Source organism: Pipistrellus kuhlii, unplaced genomic scaffold (genome assembly GCF_014108245.1).
Source record: "Pipistrellus kuhlii isolate mPipKuh1 unplaced genomic scaffold, mPipKuh1.p scaffold_m20_p_6, whole genome shotgun sequence".
NCBI classification, from domain to species: domain Eukaryota; kingdom Metazoa; phylum Chordata; class Mammalia; order Chiroptera; family Vespertilionidae; genus Pipistrellus; species Pipistrellus kuhlii.
In genome coordinates, this window is record NW_023425562.1 from 57,207,121 (window position 1) to 57,231,976 (window position 24,856).

The 24,856-nt window shown below is 37.8% G+C and overlaps 1 protein-coding gene across 8 annotated transcripts in view; it reads left to right on the top strand.

Moving 5' to 3' along the window:
- The window catches only part of PTPRA (protein tyrosine phosphatase receptor type A), a 104,061-nt gene that overhangs the window by 28,742 nt on the left and 50,463 nt on the right, over positions 1-24,856 (top strand). For 5 of the 8 annotated variants that reach the window (XM_036419170.2, XM_036419165.2, XM_036419168.2 and 2 more), the window contains 2 exons: positions 22,358-22,436; positions 22,948-23,274. In XM_036419170.2, coding sequence (XP_036275063.1) covers positions 22,358-22,436; positions 22,948-23,274 — 406 coding nt within the window. Of the gene's footprint in view, positions 1-3,473; positions 3,498-22,357; positions 22,437-22,947; positions 23,275-24,856 lie in introns of those variants that run through there. The other 3 variants (XM_036419167.2, XM_036419175.2, XM_036419174.2) reach the window with 3 other exon arrangements.

A 24,856-nucleotide genomic window follows, 5' to 3' on the forward strand; every position in this document is an offset into this window, starting at 1 on the left:
TGAGAATTTTTCTCATGAGTGGATGTTGGGTTGTGTCAAATGCACATCAGTTGATAGGCTTATGTGGGTTTTTTCTATCAATAATTTACATTGATTTTTTTTAAAAATTGAACCATCCTTGCATTCCTGAAATAGACCTTACTTGGTCATGGTGTATTATTCTTTTTATATATTGACGCATTTGATTTGGTAATATCCTATTGAGGATTTTTTTTTTTCTATGTTCGTGAGGGAAATTGGTCTGAAGTATTTTTATTTACTGTCTGGTTTTGTTTTCAAGATAATGCTGGTATAAAAATGAGAGATGGAAAGTATTCCCTCCTCTTTATTTTTGGAAGAGATTGTATAGTATTGGTATTATTTCCTTATTTTCTCCTTTGAATGTTTTGTGGGATTTGCCAGTGAAGGCATCTTGGGCCTGAAGATATTTTCCCTAAGTTAAACATTTTTTAAATAGTTGTAGGAGTTCTGATACTTTGTGATTTTTAAGGAATTGGTCCATTTTGTTTAATTTGTTGGGTTTCTGTGTGTGGAGTTACTCATGGTATGTACCCCAACCAGGGATCAAACCCCCAACCCAGTTATGTGCCCTGATTGGGAATGGAACTGGCAACCATTTGGTGCACAGAATGACCCTTAACCAACTGAGCCACTTCATCCTGGCTTCCCTAATCCTTCTTAATGTTCCTGCTAAGTATAGCAATACTCCTTTTTTTAAAAGTTGTGAAGATTTGGCAGAAACCGGTTTGGCTCAGTGGTAGAGCGTCGGTCTGCGGACTGAAAGGTCCCAGGTTTGATTCCTGTCAAGGGCATGTACCCGAGTTGCGGGCACATCCCCAGTAGGGGGTGTGCAAGAGGCAGCTGGTCGACGTTTCTAGCTCTCTATATCGCTCCCTTCCTCTCTGTAAAAAATCAATAAAATATATATTTTTTAAAAAGTTGTGAAGATTTGTGTTATGAATCAGGATATGGTCTGTCTTGACGAATGTTCCATGGGAGCTTGGGAGAAAAAAAATGCTGTTGCTATATAGAGCTTCCCCAAAACATCAGTTCATCTGTTTCCTTGCTGATTTTTCATCTGGTGGTTTTGTCAATGAGAGAGGGTATTCAGCTTCCAAACTACAATTATTGATTTTGTGGGTTTAAAAAAAAAAATCTTCACCAAGTATATTCTCATTGATGAGAGAAGGGAGAGGGAGGAAGAGAAGGGAGGGAGGGAATGAAAGAAACATCGATGTGTTGCCTCCCATATGGGCCCCAACTTGAGACCAAACCCAGAATCCAGGTATGTGCCTTGACTGGGAACCGAACCTGAGACCTTTCAGAGTTCAGGACATTGCTCCAACCAGCTGAGCCACATTGGCCAGAGTTCAGGACATTGCTCCAATTCTGCCAGTTTTTGCTCCACATATTTGGAAGTTTTGTTCTTTGGTGCATATATACATTTAGATTTTTATGTCTTGATGAATTGGCCTTTTTATCATTACGTGTTATTCCTCTTTGTCCCTGATAATTTTCCTTGCTTTAAAGAATACTTTATCTGGTATTAATATAACTGTTTTAGTTTTCTTTTTTAATCCTCATCCGAAGATATTTTCCCATTGTTATTTAGAGAGAGTAAAAGGAGGGAGAAGGGGAAGAGAGAGGAGAAACTATTATGTGAGAGAGACACACGGATGGGTTGCCTCCTGCACACACCTGGCCGATGCTCTAACCATGTAGCAAAACCGCTAGGCTCAGCTTTCTTTTGATTAGTTGCTTCCCTGGTATATCTTCATCTATTTAAAAAAAATTAATAGGAAAAATTTAAGCAGTTTTTGTTTTATAGAAAGTAAGTGGAAATTACAGAGTTCCTATATACTTCCTTTCCACAATCCTGCCCTCCCCATTTCTCCTGTTATTAACATTTTGCATTAGCTGGGTAGATTTGTTGCAATTGATGAGCCAATGTTGATGCATTAGTAACTAAAGTCCATAATTTATATTGGGGTTCATTCCTTATATTGTACATATTATGGATTTTGACAAATGTATAATGACGTGTATCCATTACAGTATCATACAGAATAGTTTCAGTACTCTAAAAATTATTTGTACTCCACTTATTTATTCCTCTTTCCCTATCCCTGAAACACTGAATACGTTTATTTTTAACCTATCTTGGTTGTTATGTTATAGCTGAAATACATTTCTTGTAGACAGCATATAGTTATGTCTTTTTCCTTTTAAAAATTTTATTTTTCAATTACAGTTGACATTTAATATTTTATATTAGTTTCAGGCATGCAGTATAGTGGTTAGATAGACATTTATATAACTTAGTATGAAATGATTGCCTCAATAAGTCCAGGAACCAACCACCTGACATTCATAGTTATTATATTATTTTTTATTGATTTTTTTTTTTTTTTTTTTACCGAGAGGAAGGGAGAGAGATAGAGAGCTAGAAAGTCGATGAGAGAGAAACACCGACCAGCTGCCTCCTGCACACCCCCTACCAGGGATGTGCCCACAACCAATGTACATGCCCCTGACTAGAATTGAACCCAGGACCCTTCAGTCCACAGACCGACACTCTACCACTGAGCCAAACTGGTTTCAGCATAGTTATTATATTATTAACTATATTTCCTGTGCTATACTTATATAGCCCATGACTATTTTGTAACTGGCAATTTGTACTTCTTAATCTCTTCTCCCTCTTTTCCCAACCCCCCTCCCATTTGACAACCATCAGTTCTCTATATTTATGAGTTAGTTTCAATTTTGTTTGCTTATTTTTGTTTTATAGATTCTACATATAAATGAAATCGTATGGTATTTGTTTTTCTCTGTCTGACTTATTTAAAATAATACCCTCTAGCCGAAACTGGTTTGGCTCAGTGGTAGAGCTTCGGTCTGTGGACTGAAAGGTCCCGGGTTCGATTCTAGTCAAGGGCATGTACATTGGTTGCGGGCACATCCCCAGTAGGGGGTGTGCAGGAGGCAGCTAGCTGGTCGATGTTTCTCTCATTGACATTTCTAGCTCTCTTATCTATTTCTCTCCCTTCCTCTCTGTAAAAAATCAATAAAATATATTTTTAAAAATAAATAAAAATAAAACAATACCCTCTAGAGCCATTCATGTTGTCACTAATGGTAAGATTTCATTCTTTTTCAAGGCTGAGGAAAATTCCATTATGTATGCCACAATTTTTTTATCCACTTGACTATTGATGGGCTCTTGGGTTGCTTCTATATCTTGGCTATTGTAAATAATGCTGTAATGAAAATAGGGATACATATATGTTTTCAAATTAGTGTTTTGGATTTCTTCGAATAAATACCCAGAAGTAGAGTTGCTGGGTCATAAAGCAATTCCATTTTAATTTTTTGAGGAACCTTTCCATAGTGGCTGCACCAATTTGCAATCCCACAGTGTACGAGGGTTCCCTTTTATCCACATCCTTGCCAACATTTGTTGTTTACTGGTTTATTGATGATAGCCATTCTGACAGGTGTGAGGTGATATCTCATTGTGGTTTTAATTTGCATTTCTCTGATGATTAGTGACATTAAGCATCTTTTCAAATGTCTATTGGCCATCTGGATGTCCTCTTTGGAGATATGCCTATTTTGATTCTCTGCCCATTTTTAAAATCAGATAGTTTCTGTGGTTTATTATGTTAAATTGTATGGGTTCTTTACACATTTTGGACTCAGTTCAGCATAATGGTCTTGAGATTCATCCATATTGTTGCATACATCTATAGTCCATTCCTTCTTATTGCTGAGTGTGTCCTTATCAAGACAGGTTACCATCCATTTCTTTTTATAAGTCCTGGAAGAGATCAATAAACTATTTCCTCTTATATTATTATTATTAGCCCAAACTTCTGATCTCTTCAATGTATTATAGAATTTAAATTTCTTTGTAGCCCAGCAGTCAACACATTGTTACATTGAGGTAAACAAGAGCATACCTCTCAGAGGCTTATGAAGTATATTTTGTCTCTGGCCATAGATCTTAGGTATTGAGCTGATATTTGAGAGGGAAATATTAAAACTTAGTCGAGTCATACTCCTTGTGTCTTAATTTTCCAGCCATATGTAAGGTTTTCTTTTTCTAGAAAGAGACAAATCTGGAATGAGAATTCTCATCATCAGTAAAAGCAAAGCTTTAAGTAGGTCATCTGACTTTGCTTTGTGTTCCACATTCACCGTGGTTATAAAAGGGCCTTTCATGAGTTTTCTAGGCTTTCCTTGCTGCCAGCTTCTCCACAGGCATTGTGAAAGAATGAAACTGCCCTCCCCCTGCAAAGCCTGTCTCATGGACTCTTTCATAGAGTACAGACTGCACTATGTTTAGCTCAGCAGGGACTCGTTCCAGACACTGAATATATGAATAGTCCTCCTTCCAGATAAAAAATTTCAGTATTAGTGTCATAGCTATAGAAGTTATTGTCATCAATATCTAATAAATAAAATTACTTGTAGCCAAATTTTTGCCAAGTAATTAGGCCAGAGTTTAAATGTTTATATTAAAGTTATATATAAAATTTGCCTCTAGATAATTATGTCAAATCAGTTAGGAGGTTGATAGATGCTTTAAATAATCTGCATACTCATTATTCACTTTTTAAAAGAAAATAACACTAAAATTGTTTGTTTTGACTGCAGGAATAGAGGAGGAAAGTAAACGGAATTTTGAAACAAGGAATATTAAACAAGATGCTTGTGGCATCATCTGGGGATAGAAAAGGATTTTTATTTTACTGGCATTAAGATCCATATATCTCAAAGAAACTGTAACTATACAGACAGTCCTCAGGTTACATCGGACGTTGTTGGTTACATTGCCATATCACATTTATTTATTTATTTTTTAAAAGTTACGTCACTTCGATGTATGCACATGTGCTTTATGTTTTTTTATTATTTATTTACCACAAATAAAGGTCAGGAATTGTTATCTTTCTTTTAAATGCTTTTTACTGTTTCACTTCATTACTGCTGTGTATGTGCTGCGTGTGAGTGATGTAGGTGCTTATGTAGGTTGGTTCATAATGTTTATCTTTACTTTTTTCTTCTTCCTCTGCTTAAAGAATACCTTTCAGCATTTCATATAATACTGGTTTGGTGGTGGTGAAGTCCTTTAGCTTTTTCTTATCTGTGAAGCTCTTTATCTGCCCTTCAATTCTGAATGATAACTTTGCTGGGTAGAGTAATCTTGGTTGTAGGTTCTTGCTATTCATCACTTTGAATATTTCTTGCCACTCACATCTGGCCTGCACAGTTTCTGATGAGAAATCAGCTGACAATCCCATGGGTGCTCCCTTGTAGGTAACTAATTGTTTTTCTCTTGCTGCTTTTATTATTCTCTCTTTGTCTTTTGCCCTTGGCATTTTAATTATGATGTGTCTTGGTGTGGTCCTCTTTAGATTCCTTTTGTTTGGGGTTCTGTGCGCTTGTTGGACTTGTAAGTCTATTTCTTTCACCAAGTGGGGGAAGTTTTCTGTCATTATTTCTTCAAATAGGTTTTCAGTATCTTGCTTTCTCTTTTCTTCTGGCACGCTTCTGATGTTGGTATGCTTGAAGTTTTCCCAGAGGCTCCTTACACTATCTTCATATTTTTAGATTCTTTTTTCTTTTCTGGTTAGGTGCTTTTTACTTCTTTGTATTTCAAATCTTTGACTTGATTCTTGCGATCCTCTAGTCTGCTGTTGGATCTCTGTATATTATTTTTTATTTCAGTCAGTGTATGCTTAATTTCTAGTTGGTCCTTTTTCATATCCTTGAGGGTCTCGCTAAATTTATCGGCCTTTTCTAGAAAACTCTTGAAAAACCTTATAACCGTGGTTTTGAACTCTATATCCAGTCATTAGCTTTTTTCCATTTCTTTCATTTGTGACCTTTTTCTTTGTCTCCACATTTTGGCTGCTTCCCTGAGTTGATAGAGTGGCTTTGTGTGCTAGGTGTCCTATCGGGCCCAGTGGCTCAGCCTCCCCAGTTAACTGAGGTGGACACTCTTGGTGCACCCTTTGTAGGCTGTGTGCACAGTCTTTTTTAAAAATATATTTTATTGATTTTTACATAGAGGAAGGGAGAGGGATAGAGAGTTAGATACATCAGTGAGAGAGAAACATGATCAGCTGCCCCCTGCACACCCCCTACTGGAGATGTGTCCAAAATCAAGGTACATGCCCTTGACTGGAGTTCAGCCTAGGACCCTTCAGTCTGTAGGCCGAAGCTCTATCCACTGAGCCAAACCTGTGTGTACAGTCTTGTTGTATTTAAGCCTCGATTGTTGTTGGTATCACTGGGAGGAATTGACCCCCAGGCCAGTTGGCTGTAAGGATCAGCTGTGTCTACAATGGGAGAACTTCCTTGCTGGAGACAACCTTATGAGACTTGCAAAAGCCTCTGTGCTCAGCTTGGATGGGACGGAGTTTCAGTGCATAGTAGGCAACAATGGCTTCCAGTTAGCCCTATGTCTCAGTGTCCCATGGTAATCGCTGCAGACACCTCTGAGAGAAAGCCACTCTCGAGTTTTGCCCTCTGCCAGACAGTCCAGTTTCTCCCCGAATGAGTCTGGGTCCCCAGAGTCTCTCCCGGAATTGGAGTTCAGAGCTGTTGGGAGTTTTTTGTTTTCCTCCAGGTTGTAAAAGCCAGCCGCCCAACTCCGTACCTCTGCCTTCTGCAGCTCCTCTGAGTCTCAGTGTGCTTTTATTTTTCCTTCTCGTTGTAGAATTTCCATTCAGCAGCCTTCCTGTGGTTCTGGATGATGTCTGTTTTGTCTTTTAGTTGTAGTTTTGAAATTGTTGTGCGAGGCAGCAATTTAGTTATTAACCTATGCCGCCATCTTGGTTTCTCCGTGTGTTTTTTGTGTGTGTGTGTTTTTTTAATCCTCACCCAAGAATCTGCTGAGAGAGAGAGAGAGAGAGAGAGAGAGAGAGAGAGAGAGAGAGGGAGGAACATCAATCTGTGTCCTCCTACATGCTCCTGACTGGGGATCAAACCCGCAACCCAGGGATGTAAACTGACCAGGAATTGAACCTGCAACCCTTTGGTGCATGGAACAATGCTCAACTGATTGAGCCACTCCAGCTGTGCCTCAGCGTGAATTTGATTTACATTTCTCTAATGATTAGTGATGTTGAGCATCTTTTCATGTTCTTATTATCCACTTGTATAAATTCAAGTCCTTTGACAATTTTTTAATGAGGTTGACTTTTTTGGTAGTTGAGGTATAAGAGTTTGCATATAGGGTGTCCCAAAAAATGTATGCACACACACTTTGAATAATTATAAAGGCAGTGTTTATTAAAATACATTTCATTTTCAAAATTGAGCTATCAGCTGTTAAAGTGTATATACATTTTGGAGGGACACCCTGTATATTCTGGTTTTCAATTCTTTATCAAATAGCTGATCTATATATGTTTTCTCCCATTTGTGGATTTCCTTTTTATTCTGTTGATAGTGTCTTTTGATACACAGAAGTTTTTAATTTTGACCCACTTTTTTGTTGTTGACTGTGTTTTTGGTGTTATAGTTTTAAAAATCATTGCTAAGTCTAATGTTGTGATGCTTTTCTCTTATATTTTCTTCTAAGGGTTTTATAGTGTTAGTTCTTATGTTTAGGTCTTTGATCCATTTTCAGTTTATATGTGGCATAAGGTAGGAATCCAACTTCATTCTTTTGCATTTCAATATCCAGTTTCCTAGCACCATTTCTTGAAAAGGCTGGCCTTCTTCCATTGAATTACTTTTGCACCTTTGAAAAAAATTATTTGGGCATATTTGTGTGAATTTGTTTTTGTGTGTGTGTGTGTGTGTGTGTGTGTTTTATTCCATAGATCTGTTATGTTTATCCCTTTGCTAATACCATGTTGTCTTAATTATGGTAGCTGTATTCTAAGCTTTAACATTGGGTAACTGGGTTTCTCCCATTTTATTCCTTTTCAAAATTAGTCCTTGTTGATTTTTTATGCATATAAACTATATTTTGCTTTGGTTTCATATATCTGATAGTTTAAGGTGTGCTTTAAGCAGAACAAATACTTTTTTATATTGTTTCTTGTTTTAGTTAATCTGCAATATAAATTTGTGCCAGACTGTTTTTTGTGTTTGTTTATTTGAAGTAATCAGCTTGACCTTTTTTGCTTTCAGGCTCCTCTGTCTAGGCCTTAAACAAATCTAATTCTAACCCTTAGGTGAAAGTTAAAGGCAGTAGAATTTAACAATCCTCTTTTACAGCTTACTGTTCCTGTTTCATTCTCTGCTTAATTTCATATGTGGAAGTAAGCTGCTCTTCAGGGCCTCAGACTCCTACTGATTTTGGGGAAGTCCTCCTCCCTTTATTTTGGACCTCTCTCAGCACATTGCTTTTTTTCAAGAAAAGATCTGTAGTGAACGTTTATTTCTGGTGTTCTAGCACTTCTTCAGAAGCCTTCAGCAGTTTTTCAAGCTCTTTTCTCTAACTGGCAAGTATTCAGTGTGCTGTTCTTACTCCACCCTCCCTTATTGGCTTGTATCAGTTTTGTACTCACCAGTGCCACCTACTCTTGCCTCCTGTGCTTGTCAGATGTCTCCTGCCTGGCTTGTTCATTGTTGCTTTTGTCACCCTTACAGCTGTCCTCTTTCTTTCTTTGGCTTACTGCCTCACTTCTGTGGCAGCTGCTCTATCATTGCGCCTGTCTGCCATTCTGCCCCTTCTCCCCCCTCCACCCCTCTTGCTCTATGTAGATACAGCATGACCATTTTCCTTGTTCAGCTTATAACCTTCCTCGTGATACGTTCCAAAGCAGTCATCCTCTTGCTTATAGCATTGTGTTTCACCCTAGTCAGTCACATGGGCCTTTCTTACCTCTGACATCTCATTTAAGTCTTTAGTTCTGCATATTCCCTGTAAATTCTCTTATCAGTCTTCTCTGAATATTTCTGCCCTACTCTGATGTTCTCCTGGTTTGGTGGCTAGGCTTCAGTTAACGGCTCTTCTAACCTCAAACACCACTGGTTGATCCTCCACCCTGCTGTCTGTCACTCATTGTTTCTAAAATCCAAATTGTTCCCATCACCCTCCCTGTGCTAAAGCCTTTGGTGGTTCCTCAGTGTGTTCAGTTCAAAGTTAAAACTTTTTATGTGGCCAACAGCTCTTTGTGATCTGATCTCTGCTTCCTCTATCATCACCACTTGCATTTCTTCCACATATCCTCACAGACTCTAATCTGACATGTTTGTGATTTTCACGGTCATTTAACAGGTATTTAATGAGGTCCTGCCTGATACCCGTACCCATCTCTTTGCCATGCCTGGAACCAGATAAGCTTTTTCATATTACTAAGTCCTCTCTGCTTGAAAGACTGTTTCTGACCCTTCTCTTGGCCAGTGGTCAGCAAACTGCAGCTCGTGAGCCACATGCGGCTCTTTGGCCCCTTGAGTGTGGCTCATCCACAAAATAACACGTACGGGCGCGCATGTACAGTGCGATTGAAACTTCGTGGCCCATGCGCAGAAGTTGGTTTTCGGCTCAAAAGAAATTTCAATCATTGTACTGTTGATATTTGGCTTTGTTGACTAATGTGTTTGCCAACCACTGCTCTTGGCTAACTACCCTTTATCCTTCCAAAGTGAGCTCAAATATTACCTCCCCTGAAAATTCCTCCCCTGTTCTGAAGTTTTACCACTTCATCTTACTATTAATGTTTATTCAAGGTTTGAATACATAGTTTATTTGTGCCTCACTACTGGTTAGTGAGCTACTTGATGACAATGTCCATATCTAAACTGTCTGTATGTTCCCAGTATATGGTGGAGTATGAAGGAAGATGTGAGCTTTGGAGTTTTAAAAGTTCAATTTTGGCCCTGTCCTGTGTAGCATCATCCCATATACTGGAAGATTGCAGTTCGATTCCTGGTCAGGGCACATACTTAGGTTGTGGGTTCATTCCTGGTTGGTGTGTATATAGGAGGCAACTGATCAATCATTGTTTCTCACTCTCCCTTTCTAATATATAAAATTTTTAAAAAATCAGTAAAAGTCTGAGTTTAAATTCTAATAGCTATATATTTAGATATATGGCCTTGAGCAAATTCTTTAACCTCTGTGATCTTTAGATTCTTCATCTGTAAAATGGGAAAACAATACCTCACTCATAAGATGGTTGTGAGGATTAAATGGGTTAAAATGTATACAATATCTAGTACAAGTGCCTGCTATAGACAACCAAGGATTGTAGTTGTAAAAATGGTTTTTATTTTTAATGTAAATAATATAATGTTGATCGGGTGAACAACTAGCTGAAGGAGCTGAACCTCCTTCTAGGTGCCTTTTTCTCAAATCAGAGAATGTGAACAGCTCCAGGAAAAGGCCTAGGGCACAGTTTAATATTCCTGGCTGCCACTTTTTTGGTTCTCCCACACCTGGAAGATATTCTTAATGAGGCTGAGAGTTGAGTACATACCTTTCCCAGAGGATATTCATCTCTGCAAAAGAGGTGAGTGTACTTGAAATCAGTACTAGTACTTGAGCAGACACATATGTATATTGAATATCTGAAAATCAGTGGTTGATTAATGAGTGCATTGAAAAAAATCACTGCCCCTTTGTTTAGAAACTCATAAAATGGAAATAATCATCAATTAATAATATTGATTTCTCGTAGCATTTTATTTTAAACAAATGTATGCAGCATTGTACTTTCTATCAAGAGGGCTGAGAAAAATGCATTCATGAGCATCCTCATCATTTCCATTTCTAGGTCATCACAAGTCTTAATCCTTACTAGTGGCCTGGTGCACGAAATTAACCTCTGTGGGGTGTCCCTTAGCCTGGCCTGCACACTCTCCAATCTGGGACCCCTTGGGGTATGTAGTTGTAAACTGCCGGTTTAGGCACGATCCCAGAGGGACTGCTGGCTCCTAACCACTCACCTGCCGGCCTGCCAGCCTGATTGCCCTTTTACTACTCCCCTGCCAGCCTGATTGACGCCTAACTGCTCCCCTGCTAACCCGATTGCCCACAGTTGCCTCCTCCTACTGGCCTGATCACCCACAACTGTCCTCCCCTGTCTCGACCTGCTTCCTTTGTGCGGCACCCCCAAGCTTTATTGCTGGAGTGGCCGCCAGGCCCCGCCTTCTCTCTGTGTGTGGCCATCTTGTGGCAGCCATCTTGTAGTGGCCATCTTGTGACTACATTGTGCATGAGGGCCACCTAGGCTTTTATTAGTATAGACAACTAGCTATTTGGGCTTGGTTGTTATATCAGAAAATGAAACAGGTTTATTTATTTTTTATCTATATATATAAAAGGCAAAGTGACTGATTGTCCAACCGGCCAATCTACCAACCAACCGGTACATATGATGCACATTGGTAATTTAAAAATAAACATTGAGCCGAAACCGGTTTGGCTCAGTGGATAGAGCATCGGCCTGCGGACTGAAGGGTCCCAGGTTCGATTCCTGTCAAGGGCATGTACCTTGGTTGCGGGCATATCCCCACTTGGGGGGGAGTGGGGTTGCAGGAGGCAGCTGATCGATGCCTCTCTCTCATCGATGTTTCTAACTCTCTATCCCTCTACCTTCCTCTCTGTAAAAAATCAATAAAAATATATTTAAAAGTAAAAGAAATAAACATTGACTTGCGCATGCACGATATACTGTATATACTAATAAAGGTGTCACTGGTGCCAATCGCACACATGTTTTGACACTGGCCTCCCATTTAAATTCAAAGACAGATTCCCACGATGCCGGCATTTGCGATGACTATTAATAAATCACAAGGACAAACTCTAGACAGATTAGAAATTCCTACCTGAACCCATTTCAGACATGGTCAGTTATATGTTGCTTTCTCTCGAGTTCGAAGAACGTGTGATGCTAAAGTTGTAAATACTTCATCACAAGGGAAATTAATCAAGCACTCTGAAAGTGTTTTTACTCTTAATGTGGTATACAGGGAGATATTAGAATAAGTTTAATCAATTTATCAGTCATTGTTTTTATTAATGTTTTATATCATATTTTTGTTGTTTTTTTAAAAATATTTTTTATTGATTTTTTACAGAGAGGAAGGGAGAGGGATAGAGAGTTAGAAACATTGATCAGCTGCCTCCTGCACATGCCCTAATGGGTATGTGCCCTCAACCAAGGTACATGCCCTTGACTGGAATCGAAACTGGAATCCTTGAGTCCACAGGCTGACTGATGCTCTATCCACTGAGCCAAACTGGTTTGGGCTGTTTTTGTTGTTTTTATACCATGTCTTTGTTGTTATTGTTTATTTATTAATTTATATATTATTTTCACATGCATTTTACTAATTTTCATCTCATATTTCTATTATAGAGAAAGAGGGAATAGTGATATTAAAATTTTTCTTCTAATTAATTTTTTTTCAATGTGAACGAATCAGTCAGTGCCACTAGTATATACAAAATCTGAAAGTAAGTAGGGCCCATATAGCAGTTTCATGGTATCATTAGAGAACTTGATCCTTTTCCAACTATGCTCAAATTCTGCTATGCTCAAAGTTACTTCAGGGTCCATAGTGACTACTGGTTATCACATCTAAATTCCAGATTCAGGAGGAAGGACGGGGGAAAGGGTCACACCCGTCCTTTTGCACCACCTTCCTAGAGATCTCCTAATATACTTTATCTTATATCATCTTGTCTAGTCTAGAACTTAGTCACTTGTCCACACCTGAGGAATGAGGATCTCTTTAGCACCCAGTTTTTTTTGTTCTTCCTCTCCTTGCTTTAGACAAGGATGGCAGAATGGCTTGTCTCTTAGGGCCTCGGGATCCACTGACAGGGAGTGTATGTTTGGGTAAGGAGTGTTTCTCTTTGGCCAGAAGCCAAAGAGTATACCTGTGAGTGATTCCTTCATCTTGGTTGCAGGATATATATTTCACAGGATTTATTCCTGATATGTGTGTAAGCATGTACAATTGATTGCTTATGAATTTAATATTCAAGGTTTCTGTAGTTCAAGCCTCTCCTCCCCCCACAAAGTTGCACAATACGGTAAGTGGTAACACCAATAGCATCATAGGGTTGGGGAGGATTAAGTGAGGGAGGGCATACAAAGCACTCAGTACAGCTGGGTTTTGAGATAGGAGGACAAGTGTGAATGATTTAATAGCCAGCAGACACTGCCCACTATTCATTCCCTCATTGTAGAATTCAGAGCCTCACATGTATTTCTGGAAAATGTCTCAGATCAACTATGCTGAATTTGAATTTTAAGAAAATTTGGGAAATGTTCTTAGACACACAAATATTGGAAAAACAGCAGCCATAGTTCTTTTCAAAATCTGTTTTTATTGATTTCAGGGAGAGGAAAGGAGAAGGAGGGAGGGATAGAAAAATCAATGATGAGAGAGAATCTTCGATTGACTGCCTCCTGCATATCCCCTACTGGGGATTGAGCTTAGAACTCGGCATGTTCCCTGATGGGGACTTGAACTGGTGACCTCCTGGTTCACGGTTCAACGCACAACCGCTGAGCCACACGAACTGGGCGACAGCCATAACTTTTTAGAACTCCTTTGTCACATATCCTAGGGCTTTTTACAAAGTAGTGCTCATGGAATATTGGTTTTTCTTTTCCTTTATTTTAATGTTAAACTTTCCGAACTGAGCACCCTAATTAATGTATGTGCAGTGGAAACAATTTTTTAAAGTAAGAAATGTTTTTGTAATGAAATAATGGCTGTATATTGGCTTTTTTTCTGGGTGTGGTGTAGGGTAGGAGAAAGAACACAATGTGTGTGCCATTGTGTCCAATAAATTAGAGGAACTGCCCAGATTTCATGACTCATCTCCCAAAGCCTCCCTGCTCAGCTATTCTATATTCACAGTTAGCCAAAGGCTTATGATTCACTTTTTGAAAGTATTTTAGTGATCACTTTTGGGAAATGGGACTGGCAAGAGGTGAATGAGACATATTTTTCTTTCTATTCCTCTGTTCTGTTTGTATATCTTGTAATGAGCATGCTTTACCTTTTTTTTTTTTAAAGTTGTTTATAATTATAATGAAGAAGAAGAGGACCAGTGTCTTTCCTGTATTACAAAGTAATGTTTTAATAAATAACATTAAATAAATTTTAATAAATAACATTTACTTTCAGCTGGAAGGTGAATGTGGATTAGGGATTGGTGACTGCAGTTGATAACATTGTCTTACATTATTCACATCTGCTAAGAGTAGAACGTGAATGTTTTCCCCAGAGATTAATAGGACAAAAAAAACAACAACACAGTTACACTTTGAGCAACATAAAACTTGAGTAAATAGAGAAAAATTATATATATTTTTGTTTCAGAGAGGAAGGGAGAGGGAGAGATAGAAACATCAATAATGAGAGGGAATCATTGATCAGCTGCCTCTCCTCCTGCCACAAAGGTGCACACCCCACACTCGGGAACAAGCCCGTAACCCGGCCATGTGCCCTGACCTGGAATCAAACCGTGACCTCCAGGTTCATAGGTCGATGCTCAGCCACTGAGCCACATAGGCTTGGCAAGAAAAATTTCTTTACAAAAATTTTAAATAAGAGAAAAATTGAGAGAATTTTATATCCACTTCCTAGATTCTACAATTAACATTTTATTATACTTGTTTTATCACATATCTAGCTATCTATCCCACTATTTATCCACCAATGCATATTGTTTAAAATATATTTCAAAGTAAATTACATATATCAGTACCCATCTTCCCAATACTTGAATATGTATATCATTTACAATATTTGTTAATGGGTAGAGTCTTTTTTAGAGGTAAAATTTATGTACAGTGAATGCCCAAGTCTTTTTTTTTTTTTTTTAATCCTCACCCCTAGATATGTTTACCATTGATTTTTAGACAGTAGAAGTGAGGGGGAAAGGGGAGAGAGAGAGGAAGAGAGAGAGAGAGAGAGAGAGAGAGAGAGAAACATACATAGATTTACATAGAGTTATATATTGATTGGTTCCAACCAGGGGCAGAGAACAAACCCCGAACCCAGATACCAGGCCTGGACCCGGAATCAACCCAAGACCCTCTGGTGTGCAGGCTGATGCTCTAACCACGGTGCCATGCCGGCCAGGCCGTAAATGCACAAATCTTAAGTTACCATTCAGTGAGTTCTAAGAAATACACCCGAGCAATCCAGAACCCTCTTAAGATATGGAATATTACTATTATCCAGAAAGTACCCTTATATTCCTTTCTAGTAAATCCTGTCTCTTTCCCATCAACAATTTGTTCTTATTTTCCCCACCATAGTTTTACTTTTTCTAGAACTTCATATGTATGGAATCATACATCATAATATGCTCTTACATAAGGCTTTTTTTACTCAGTGTGATTTTTTTTTTTAGATTCACCCATGTAGTGTGTATCAGTAATTTTTTTTCTTTTTATTGCTGGGCAATATTCCATTGTTAATATATTACCATTGTTTGTATCTTATTGTTGGTTACCTGGGTTTTCAGTTTTTTGTTATTATGAACATTCTTGTACTAGTCTTTGTGGACATATGTTTCTCTGAGGCGAAAATATAAGAATGGAATTACTGGACCATAAAGTAGTTTTATAATATGCTGTCAGACAAACTGATTTTTAAAATATCACAAATAGAGCTCATCCTAAAAACTCATCCTGAGACAAGATGGAATCATTTCCACTATTAGAATTGTGCACAGGGTGTCTGGTATTATGCAAACCACAATTGGTTGGCTGAGCTAGTTTCCTTTTGACATTTGGTAGTGCATATTTTCCTTGGATTTAAACCAATTGTTCATCTATATTGAAACTAGACCTTAGTCACAGAACCAAAGTTTTAAATCTTCAGTTCAGAGAGGTGTGGAGAAGTGACGAATTTGAGACAATATGGGGTATCAGTGAATCAGAGGTGACAGAGAGAGGTTAAGAGATTTAACAACAAAAAAGCTGTGAGGGAGGTGTGGGAAAGATGATGTGGGGGGGAGAGAAAGTAATACCAGTGTTCCCTCCCCCCAGTGAATTTTAATTTAATATTTTTGAAAAAGTTATTTTTAAGTTCAAAATCAAAGGTTGTCTTCTATACTAAAATGGATTTCTAGAAAGCCTCCTCATTCTGTTTAACAATTACATAATATTTCATTTTGTGAATATACCATGATTTATTTAATCATGTTCACTTTTCCTATTGATAAACATTTAGGTTATTTCCAGTAATTTTTTGTTGCAGATAATACTGCATTGAATAACTTTGTACATAGGTCACTTTTAAAATATGGGTATATTTGGAAAGTTTTTGGGCAGAATTGTGTCAAAGGGCTTTCATAATTCTGATAAATATTTACAGATTGTATGAGAGTATCTGTTTATAAAAATCTTTGCCAGTACAGTGTTGTTCAAGTTTTTATATTTGCTTCTGTAGTTGAAAATGATATTGAGGTATAGCTTTAAATTGGGCTTTCTTTGATCATGAGTGAGATTGAGTATCCTATATAATAAAGAGCTAATATGCAAATAGTCATCATGCTGTCATGCCATCACACCATTATGGCTTAGACACTCAACACTGAGGATAGAGGAATGGGGGCCAGCCAGGCTGCAGCCTGGGAGAGGGATAAGCCACCCGCTCTAGGGTCTCAGGTGCCAGCAGCAGCACCTGCGCCTCTGGCCCAAGAGAGGGACAAGCCGCCCACCCCACAGTCCTGGGGGCCAGCAGTTGGACATCCCCAAAGAGGTCCCTGATTGGAGAGGGTGCAGGCTGAGCTGAGGGAACCCTTCCTCTATGCACAAATTTTGTGCACTGGGCCACTAGTCTTTTCATATATTTGAGAGAAACTTCATTTTCTGTGAATTGTCTTCCTCATGTCTTTTGCCCATTTTGGGGGTTTTTGGTCCCCTTTTTATTAATCTAATCTGTAGGAGCCCTTTATATATAAGGGAAATTAGTCCTTTGTGAATGAGTTGGAGTATCGTATTTTAAAAGAGCTCAGTCTTTAAAATATGGAGGTAGTTTTAGTGGAGTGGTGGACATTGCCGTGGACACAACTCTTTCTAGAAATTTGGCTGTGAAGTGTAATAGAGAGAATGCTAGCTGGAGGATTGATGCAAATTCAAAGGAGTTCTAATTATTTGATAAATTCTTGTGTTTAAATGCTGATATGAAAGGGAGGAATTAAATCTAGGAGATGGCAATAGAGGGTAAGGTTTCCAATGGACTGAGATTCTTGGAAAGAACTGCAGAGGAGGAAATTTGTAAATGTGCTGATAAGAATTAAGGATGTCCCATGGTTTCTGTTTTCTTTGAAGTGCAGGCACGGTCAATAGCCAAGGGTATAGGAGGAATTGGTTGGAGAAAAGAAGAGCTTTTTTGAAATAACTGCTATGGAGAATTGGTGAGAAAGCTGAATAGGGAAATACAGAAAGATTGCAGGTTTTCAGAGTTCTTTTGAGGCCGAAATAGTGATATAAATTTTATGGATTACTTGGTTTTCTTAAGCAGCATTTGGCAGTACCAGTGTTAGATTAGTTCAGGTTTGGGTTTGGGTGAAGGGGTTCCCTCGTGTAGATGTAATGGAACAATGTAGCAATGGAACTTAGGATATTAACAGGGAAGTGACTGAACTAACACCAAATTTTTGATTATATAGAGAGGAAAATAAAGACAGGAGAGATATTGGAAAGAAAATTAGAGGGGCTGAAGGAACCAAAAGCCTGGTGAGGTCAGAGAACAGTTTGTAGTAACGTAATAGGGAGAGAACTGCAGGGATAAAGGAGTGTGGTAGAGAGTGGGATGAGAGCTTTTCTTGGTGATGATAGAGCCTAGAGTGAGCCATTGTCATAAGGCCCAAGTGGAGTAGAGGTATAAGATTGTTGGCGTTGAGGAAGTCAAGGAATTCAGAGGCTGGTCCAAATGTGAGTTGTAGTGAGTGATGTCTATGAGGATGTTGAATAGCCTTCTAGGAGAATATCAGGTCTTAGGGATGGAAAGAAAACTGTGAACCACATTGTAGTAACAAAGGAGTGCCAGCAATCATTAGGCAAAAAAATAAATAAATAAATAAATAAAAAATCAGAGGATCAGGGATTGTTAGAGCAGGCTCCAGGAAAAACGGTCTGCATATAGCATCCGTGAAGAGTGAGGGAACTTCAACCCTATATCCCGACATGCAGCTCTAGGGTGCTTGGATACAAGACATGGTGATTAGAGGAGGGGAAGTAAGCGTAGGTGTGGTTACAGTTTAGTCTGAAGATCAGGAAATCATAGGGATTAGCATGAGGGTCTTTATATCCTCTGAGAGGAATTAGACCTTCCCCGTGGTTTTCCTAATTATGGTTTAGTGACATGGGCCTTCTTATATCTCTCAGTCCCTACTTTATGCATACAAATCCTTTCCAACCTGCCATCTACTATGCGTTTGTTCTTTTCCCTGGCATTCTATTACTTGAGGTATGGTTTCCTTGTGCAGTTTTTCTTCTTTTATTCAGACTGTAGTGAAATTTATTTTTTATCTTAATTGTATTGATTATTTTTACTTATAAAAATAACATGCTTTTTATTTATTTATTTTAATATATTTTATTTTTATTATTATTATATTGTATTGATTTTTTACAGAGAGGAAAGGAGAGAGATAGAGAGCTAAAAACGTCGATGAGAGAGAAACATCGACCAGCTGCCTCTTGCACACCCCCTACTGGGGATATGCCTGCAACCAATGTACATGCCCTTGACCGGAATCGAACCTGGGACCCTTCAGTCCGCAGGCCGATGCTCTATCCACTGAGCCAAATCGGTATCGGCTATTTTTTAAATTTAGAAAATAAGTACAATATGAAGAAAAAAATCATCAAGTACTATGCCAAAATTTTTAAAGATTTTCCCTTCCAGTCTTTCATGCATATACACTGAGTGGCCAGATTATTATGAGCTCTGAACACATAATATCCTATATAATAAAAGGCCAATATGCAAATTGTCCCCTTCGACCAGCAGGTGGGCAGTCCAACCGCCCATGTCTCCTCTGGAACCCACCCATACACGAATTCATGCACCAGACCTCTAATATATATACTGAGTGGCCAGATTATTATGTGTTCAGAGATCATAATAATCTGGCCACTCAGTGTACATTTATAAATTTAGTTGAGATCATATGGTATATTTAGTCTTGATTTGTTTTCTTGTTGTTTGTTTGTTTTTTTATATTTTTGGTTAATCATCATCCAAGGATAACTTTTCCATTGATTTTTAGAGAAAGTGGGAGGGAAGGAGGGAGAAAAACATCAATGTGAGAGAGACACTGATTGATTGCCTCCTGCATATGCCCTGACTGGGGCTGGGATTGAACCTGCAACCCAGGTATGTGCCCTTGACCAGAACCTGAGACCACAGGCTGGTGCTCCAACCACTGAACCACACTGGCCAGGGCTGCCCCCCCCCCCCCTTTTTTTTTAAGCTTAAAAAATGAAGGGCTTGCCTTAGCCGGTTGGTCCAGTTGGTTGGAGCATTGTCCCATATACCAGAAGGTTGCTGATTTGATTCCTGTTCAGGGCACATGCCTAGGTTGGGTGTTGGAATTCTGGTCGGGGTTGTACCAGAGGAAACGAGTCAATGCTTTCTTCTTTTTCTCTCTCTCCTAAAAAAACTAATAAAAACTTATCCTTGGGTGAGGATTTAAGAAAAACAAATGATTTGTTCCACTTTCTTAAACTCTTTGAATGCAGCATTTTGAGTCATAATAATGTATTATCTTGAATAGCAACATAATATTTATTTCATCTTTTCCTTGTTTTCCCTAGTAGGGTATTTGGATTGTTTCTTCTTTTCCACTTAATGACTATCTCTATATCATTATGTGTGTGTGTGTGTGTGTGTGTGTCTGTGTATGTATATGTGTGTGTGTATGTAAGTATGTATATATATTATTTGCAGAGAGGAAGAGAGAAGGAGAGAGAGAGATAGAAACATCAATGATGAGAGAGAATCATTGATTGGCTGCCTCCTGCATGCCCCACACTGGGAATCAAGCCTGCAACCTCTTGGTTCATAGGTCAGTGCTCAATCACTGAGCCATGCTGGCTGGACTCTAAATCATGTTAGTCTGAGTTATAGTTTATTTATATTCACTTCAGGATAGAACCTTGAAAATGAGTCAGAAAACAATTTTTAAGATTCTTGTATAATCTTTCTGGTAAGAAATTTGTTAGTTTGCTTTCCCACCAGTATTTGTGTTCTTTTTTGTTACTCTTGCAAGTTTAAGGGAAAAAGAAACTTTAACCCAGGTTCTTTCCACTGGTCTCATAACTAAATTTATCTGATACAGATTAATGAGAGAAAATAACCAAATTTAATTACATGTGTATGCATGGGAAATTCACATACTAATACATGAGAGAGTCAGAGATCCCACACGAGAGGTTCAAAGACAGAAAGAGAAAATTAGACATATGATATCTTGAGCTAAGGATGAGGTAAGGTACCTTGAGATTTCAAAGAGGAGAAATGTCATTGCAAAATGATAAGGAGAGTAGATGTTCAGTAATTAGTAGTTTGCCTTGCCATATAGATGGGTCAAAACGTTGGGTTTTTTTTCTGGTGATAACTCTTATTATGGGCAAGGCCCCTGATTTAAATTCTGGTGTGCTTGAAGGGTCTTGATTGCCTTCAGCTCAAAATAATTCACATGCCAAAGTGGCACATTTTGGGGAGGCTTCTTGTGAACCCCTACACCAGCATTGAATATTTTAAATGATTGATCTTTTCTGATTTGGAAAATAAAAATGTTATCTCATATTCCTTTGATTAGTGGGGATGGTAAGCACTTTTCATGTATTTCCTTAGTTTGTTTTTCTCTTCTGTAAATTATCTGTTTAGGTTTTTCAAAGTTGGGTTTTTAATGTTTTTCATATTGATAGATCTTATTTTAATCTTTCTCTTATTTGTGACAATTTCCCCCACTTCATTTCTTTAAAAAAAAAAAAAAAAAGACTATTTTTAGGTTAGTTTTAGGTTCACAGCAAAATGGAGCAGAAATTATAGAGCTCCCAAATACTCCCTTCCCTAAACATGCACAGCCTCCCCCACTATTGTCATCTGCCACAGTGATCCTTGTGGAACCTACATTTTGACCCATTGTTATCAACCAAAATCCATAGTTTACATTAAGGTTCAGTTTTGGTGTTGTAAATTCTATGGGTTTGGTCAACTGTATAATAATATGTATCCCCAGTTATATCATCATATAGAATAGTTTGGCTGCCCTTAAAGTCCTGTATGCCATGTATTCATTCTCTTCCTCTTTCCTAACTCTACACCCACTAATCTTAGTTTCCCCATAGTTTTGCCTTCTCAAGAGTATTATACAGTATGTAGCTTTTTCAGATTGGTTCCTTTCACTTGGTAGTATATGCTTTTAAGGATTCTCCTTATGGTAAGCGTTTTTATAAAAAAAAACACCAAACTGTCTTCCAAAGTGTGTGTACCACTTTGCATTTTCACTAGCAATGAATGAGAGTTCCTGTTGCTCCACATTCTCACCAGCCTTCCAATCTATTTCCTAATCCTGTGAAGGGTATTGTATATTTTCCCAGTTTTGGATTATGGTCAGATGGGAAGAATGGGAATATGATCAAATCTTGTATGACTGCACCTTGGAAAGGCCACTTGCTAGCCCCATTTCCCTGTTAAGTATGGTTGCTGGTACCAGAGGCAACTCCTGGGATATATATTAACCATCTGCACTCCCTACCCTTCCTCAGGAGAGGCACTACCTTATTGAATTACTTTCTAGGCTGTGAGGCCCATGAAGATAGTACCTATGATTGTATTGCTCTGCAGTTGTTTCCCTCAGTGTAGGGCACAGAAATCTGAATAGATGAATGAGCCACTATTAGTTGTAGAAATGTGCCACAGCCCTTTGTTATGGTTTGAGGTGGAATTAAGATTGAGGACAGCTGTATAATATCTGCTTTGAAGGGTACTATGCGGTCAACCTACCATTTTCATATTTCTTATTCTGAAGATGCTAAAACTGCACATAGAAATCACCTTTTAAAAGGACAGCTACCTAGCTCTCATCGCCAGAGATGCAGTCTAACATGGGGATTTTTTAAAAGTTCTTTGGGATAATTGTAAAGTGCAACTAAAGTTGAAATCACTGCTTTAAAAAGTTTGTTCTTATTAAGTCTTATTTATATGTGTATGAAGATTCAATTTAGTAGTTGGATTCCTAGAAAAATGTACATATCAGATTCCTAAGAAATCATTGGTCCTGTGTGCACATTTTAATAGCTGGGAAGATTTTACCCAAAATACTCCTTTGGTGAGTATTTGAACATAGTTACAATAATATAGAATTTTATCTAACATGGCTCTTATTTTCCAGGTCAGCATGGATTCCTTGGTCATTCTTACTCTGCTTGTCAGTAGTCTGATACATGTCAGTGCCAACAATGCAACCACAGGTAAATTGTCATTTAATAAGTCTGTATTCAGAGTAGAATTTTGTTTTAAAAAATTTTAGTTTTTCTTAAAAGTAATGGTAAAATAAGTGTCTTTGGACATCTCTGAGTCCAAGTGAATACTCATCATTGTGGTATATACCATATTATATACTATGACATATAGTACCATATACATATTTGTTTAAGTAAATAAAAAGGTAATGTATTCATTCCTGAAAAGTACCAAAAAAGAAGTTATTTAAGACCCTATATATTAATTCTGAGGAACTAAGTAAATAATTCAGTTTCTTCCTTCATTGAACTAGTAGGGGTTGGTAGAAAGAGTCCAGCACTAGATAAAGTGTGTCTGTGTGTGTGTATGTATGTGCGCACGCACATGCCCACACTCTTGTTTATTTTATTCACTCTTTGATTGGTGTCCAGGTATTTGAGAACTTGATACTTTGTGCTATTAGCATTTAAGCTATCACATTCTTCATGTGATGTTTCCTTATTTTCTTGATGTTTATAGCTTCACCTACAAGAACTAATGAAGCATCGGTAGCAGGGTCAGTAAAAGAAGAGATCAAAACTTCAAAACCTACTTCTTCACTAACTTTTCCTGTGACACCAACTTTCAGCCCAAATCTAACTCTGGGACCTACCTATGTAACCACTGTCAATACTTCAGATTCTGAGAATGGGACCACAAGAATAGCAAGCACCAATTTTGTAGTTACTACAATTTCACCAAATGGAACATGGCTTCCAGATAACCTGTTCACAGATGTCAGAACAGAATCTTGGGAAGGAAATTCCAGCACTGCAGCAACCACTCCAGAAACTTTCCCTCCTTCAGGTACTAGAGATGGTTTCTATTTGTTTTTTTCTTTTGCTATTTTAGTTTATTCACCCTTTATTATTTTTGTGTATGTTTTCTAGCCATAAAATTTTTTGAAATAAGTAAAATTGCCCAAAGTAATGAAGTCTAGATATAGGGAATGCTCAGTAATGTCTGATTAATACAGGATTAAGAGGAAAGCAGAAAGATTCTGGAGGATGTCCTGCTTTGCATGGGTTCCTGGTTAGATTGGGGAGGTTTAATCATGTTTAAAGGTAGAGAGAGAAGAATGTTGAAAATATAAGAGAAAGAGGGGAGCTAAATGATTATGCAAGAGACTGAAGGTGCAGGTATACAGAGGTGAGTAATAGCATTATCCCTGAAAAGAGTAATCTGTGGAGACCATGGGAAATAAAGTGGGTCTGGATGTCTTGGCAGTTAGATATGGAATGGGAGACCTGTGTCCAGGAGGGGAGTTAGAGATGATCTCAGAGAAACGTTTGAGTTGCAGTGCCAGTTTGTTCAGGGCTTGCCTAGGCAAACCATATTAACAGGAAGTTCTCAGAAAAGGAAATATAAATGATCCTTTCAAATTTGAAAAGATGTTCAACCCTACTCAGTGAAATGCAAATTAAAGCTATACTGAGCCTTGGCCAGTGTGTCTCCGTTGGTTTGGGAGATAGATATAGATATAGATATAGATATAGATATAGATATAGATATATAGATATAGATATCTCTTCCCCCACCTCTGAAAAGTAATGGGAAAAATATCTTCATGTGAAGATTAACAAAACAAACAGAGTTGGTAAATATCTCCAGAACAAAGTTAAAAAACAAAAGCATGCAGCCTTGTCTTATACTGACTCTAAGAAGGATGCTGTCTGTGGTTTTCCATTAAACATGGCTTTTCTGACTTATTTCTAGAAGCTTTTTAATGTTAGGGAAATGAGCCCTTTGTTAACCTGTGATAAAACTACAAATATTGCCCCTAGTTGGTCATCAAGCTTTTCTGCATTGCAGAAATTATCATTACCAATTCAGAAAAATTTTTAATTTAAAATTTATCATATTCGGGATTTGTCATTTTATTCCTGTTTCAAAGAGCACTTATGTCACAAATGGGTGTTAAATTTTGCCAATTATCTGTTCAACATTAATGAGCAAGGTCTATATGATTTTTTAATTTTTATCATGCTATGATGAATCATACTAACAGATTTTCTATTTTTGAACTCTTTACATTCCTACAAAAATAACTGAATTTGGTTGTTGTATTTTTCATCACTGAATTGTTCTAATGTGTTTGATAATTATTTTATTTGGGATTTTTTTTCATTGATATTCATAAGTTATTCCCAAATGAAATTGATCTGTTTCCTTTGTATTTGTGCTATATTAGTTGTCAGTATTTTGTTTTGTTTCATGGAAAGAATTGAAGTTTACCTAGAAAACTGCATTTCATTCATGTTTTCAAAATTATTTGAATGGATTTGAGGAAAAGTCATCTCTTAAGATCAATTTCTTATATAGCTATGAATATTTTATATATTTATGGTTTTTTTTTGTCTTGCTTAGATTGGCTAACCATTTATCTGTT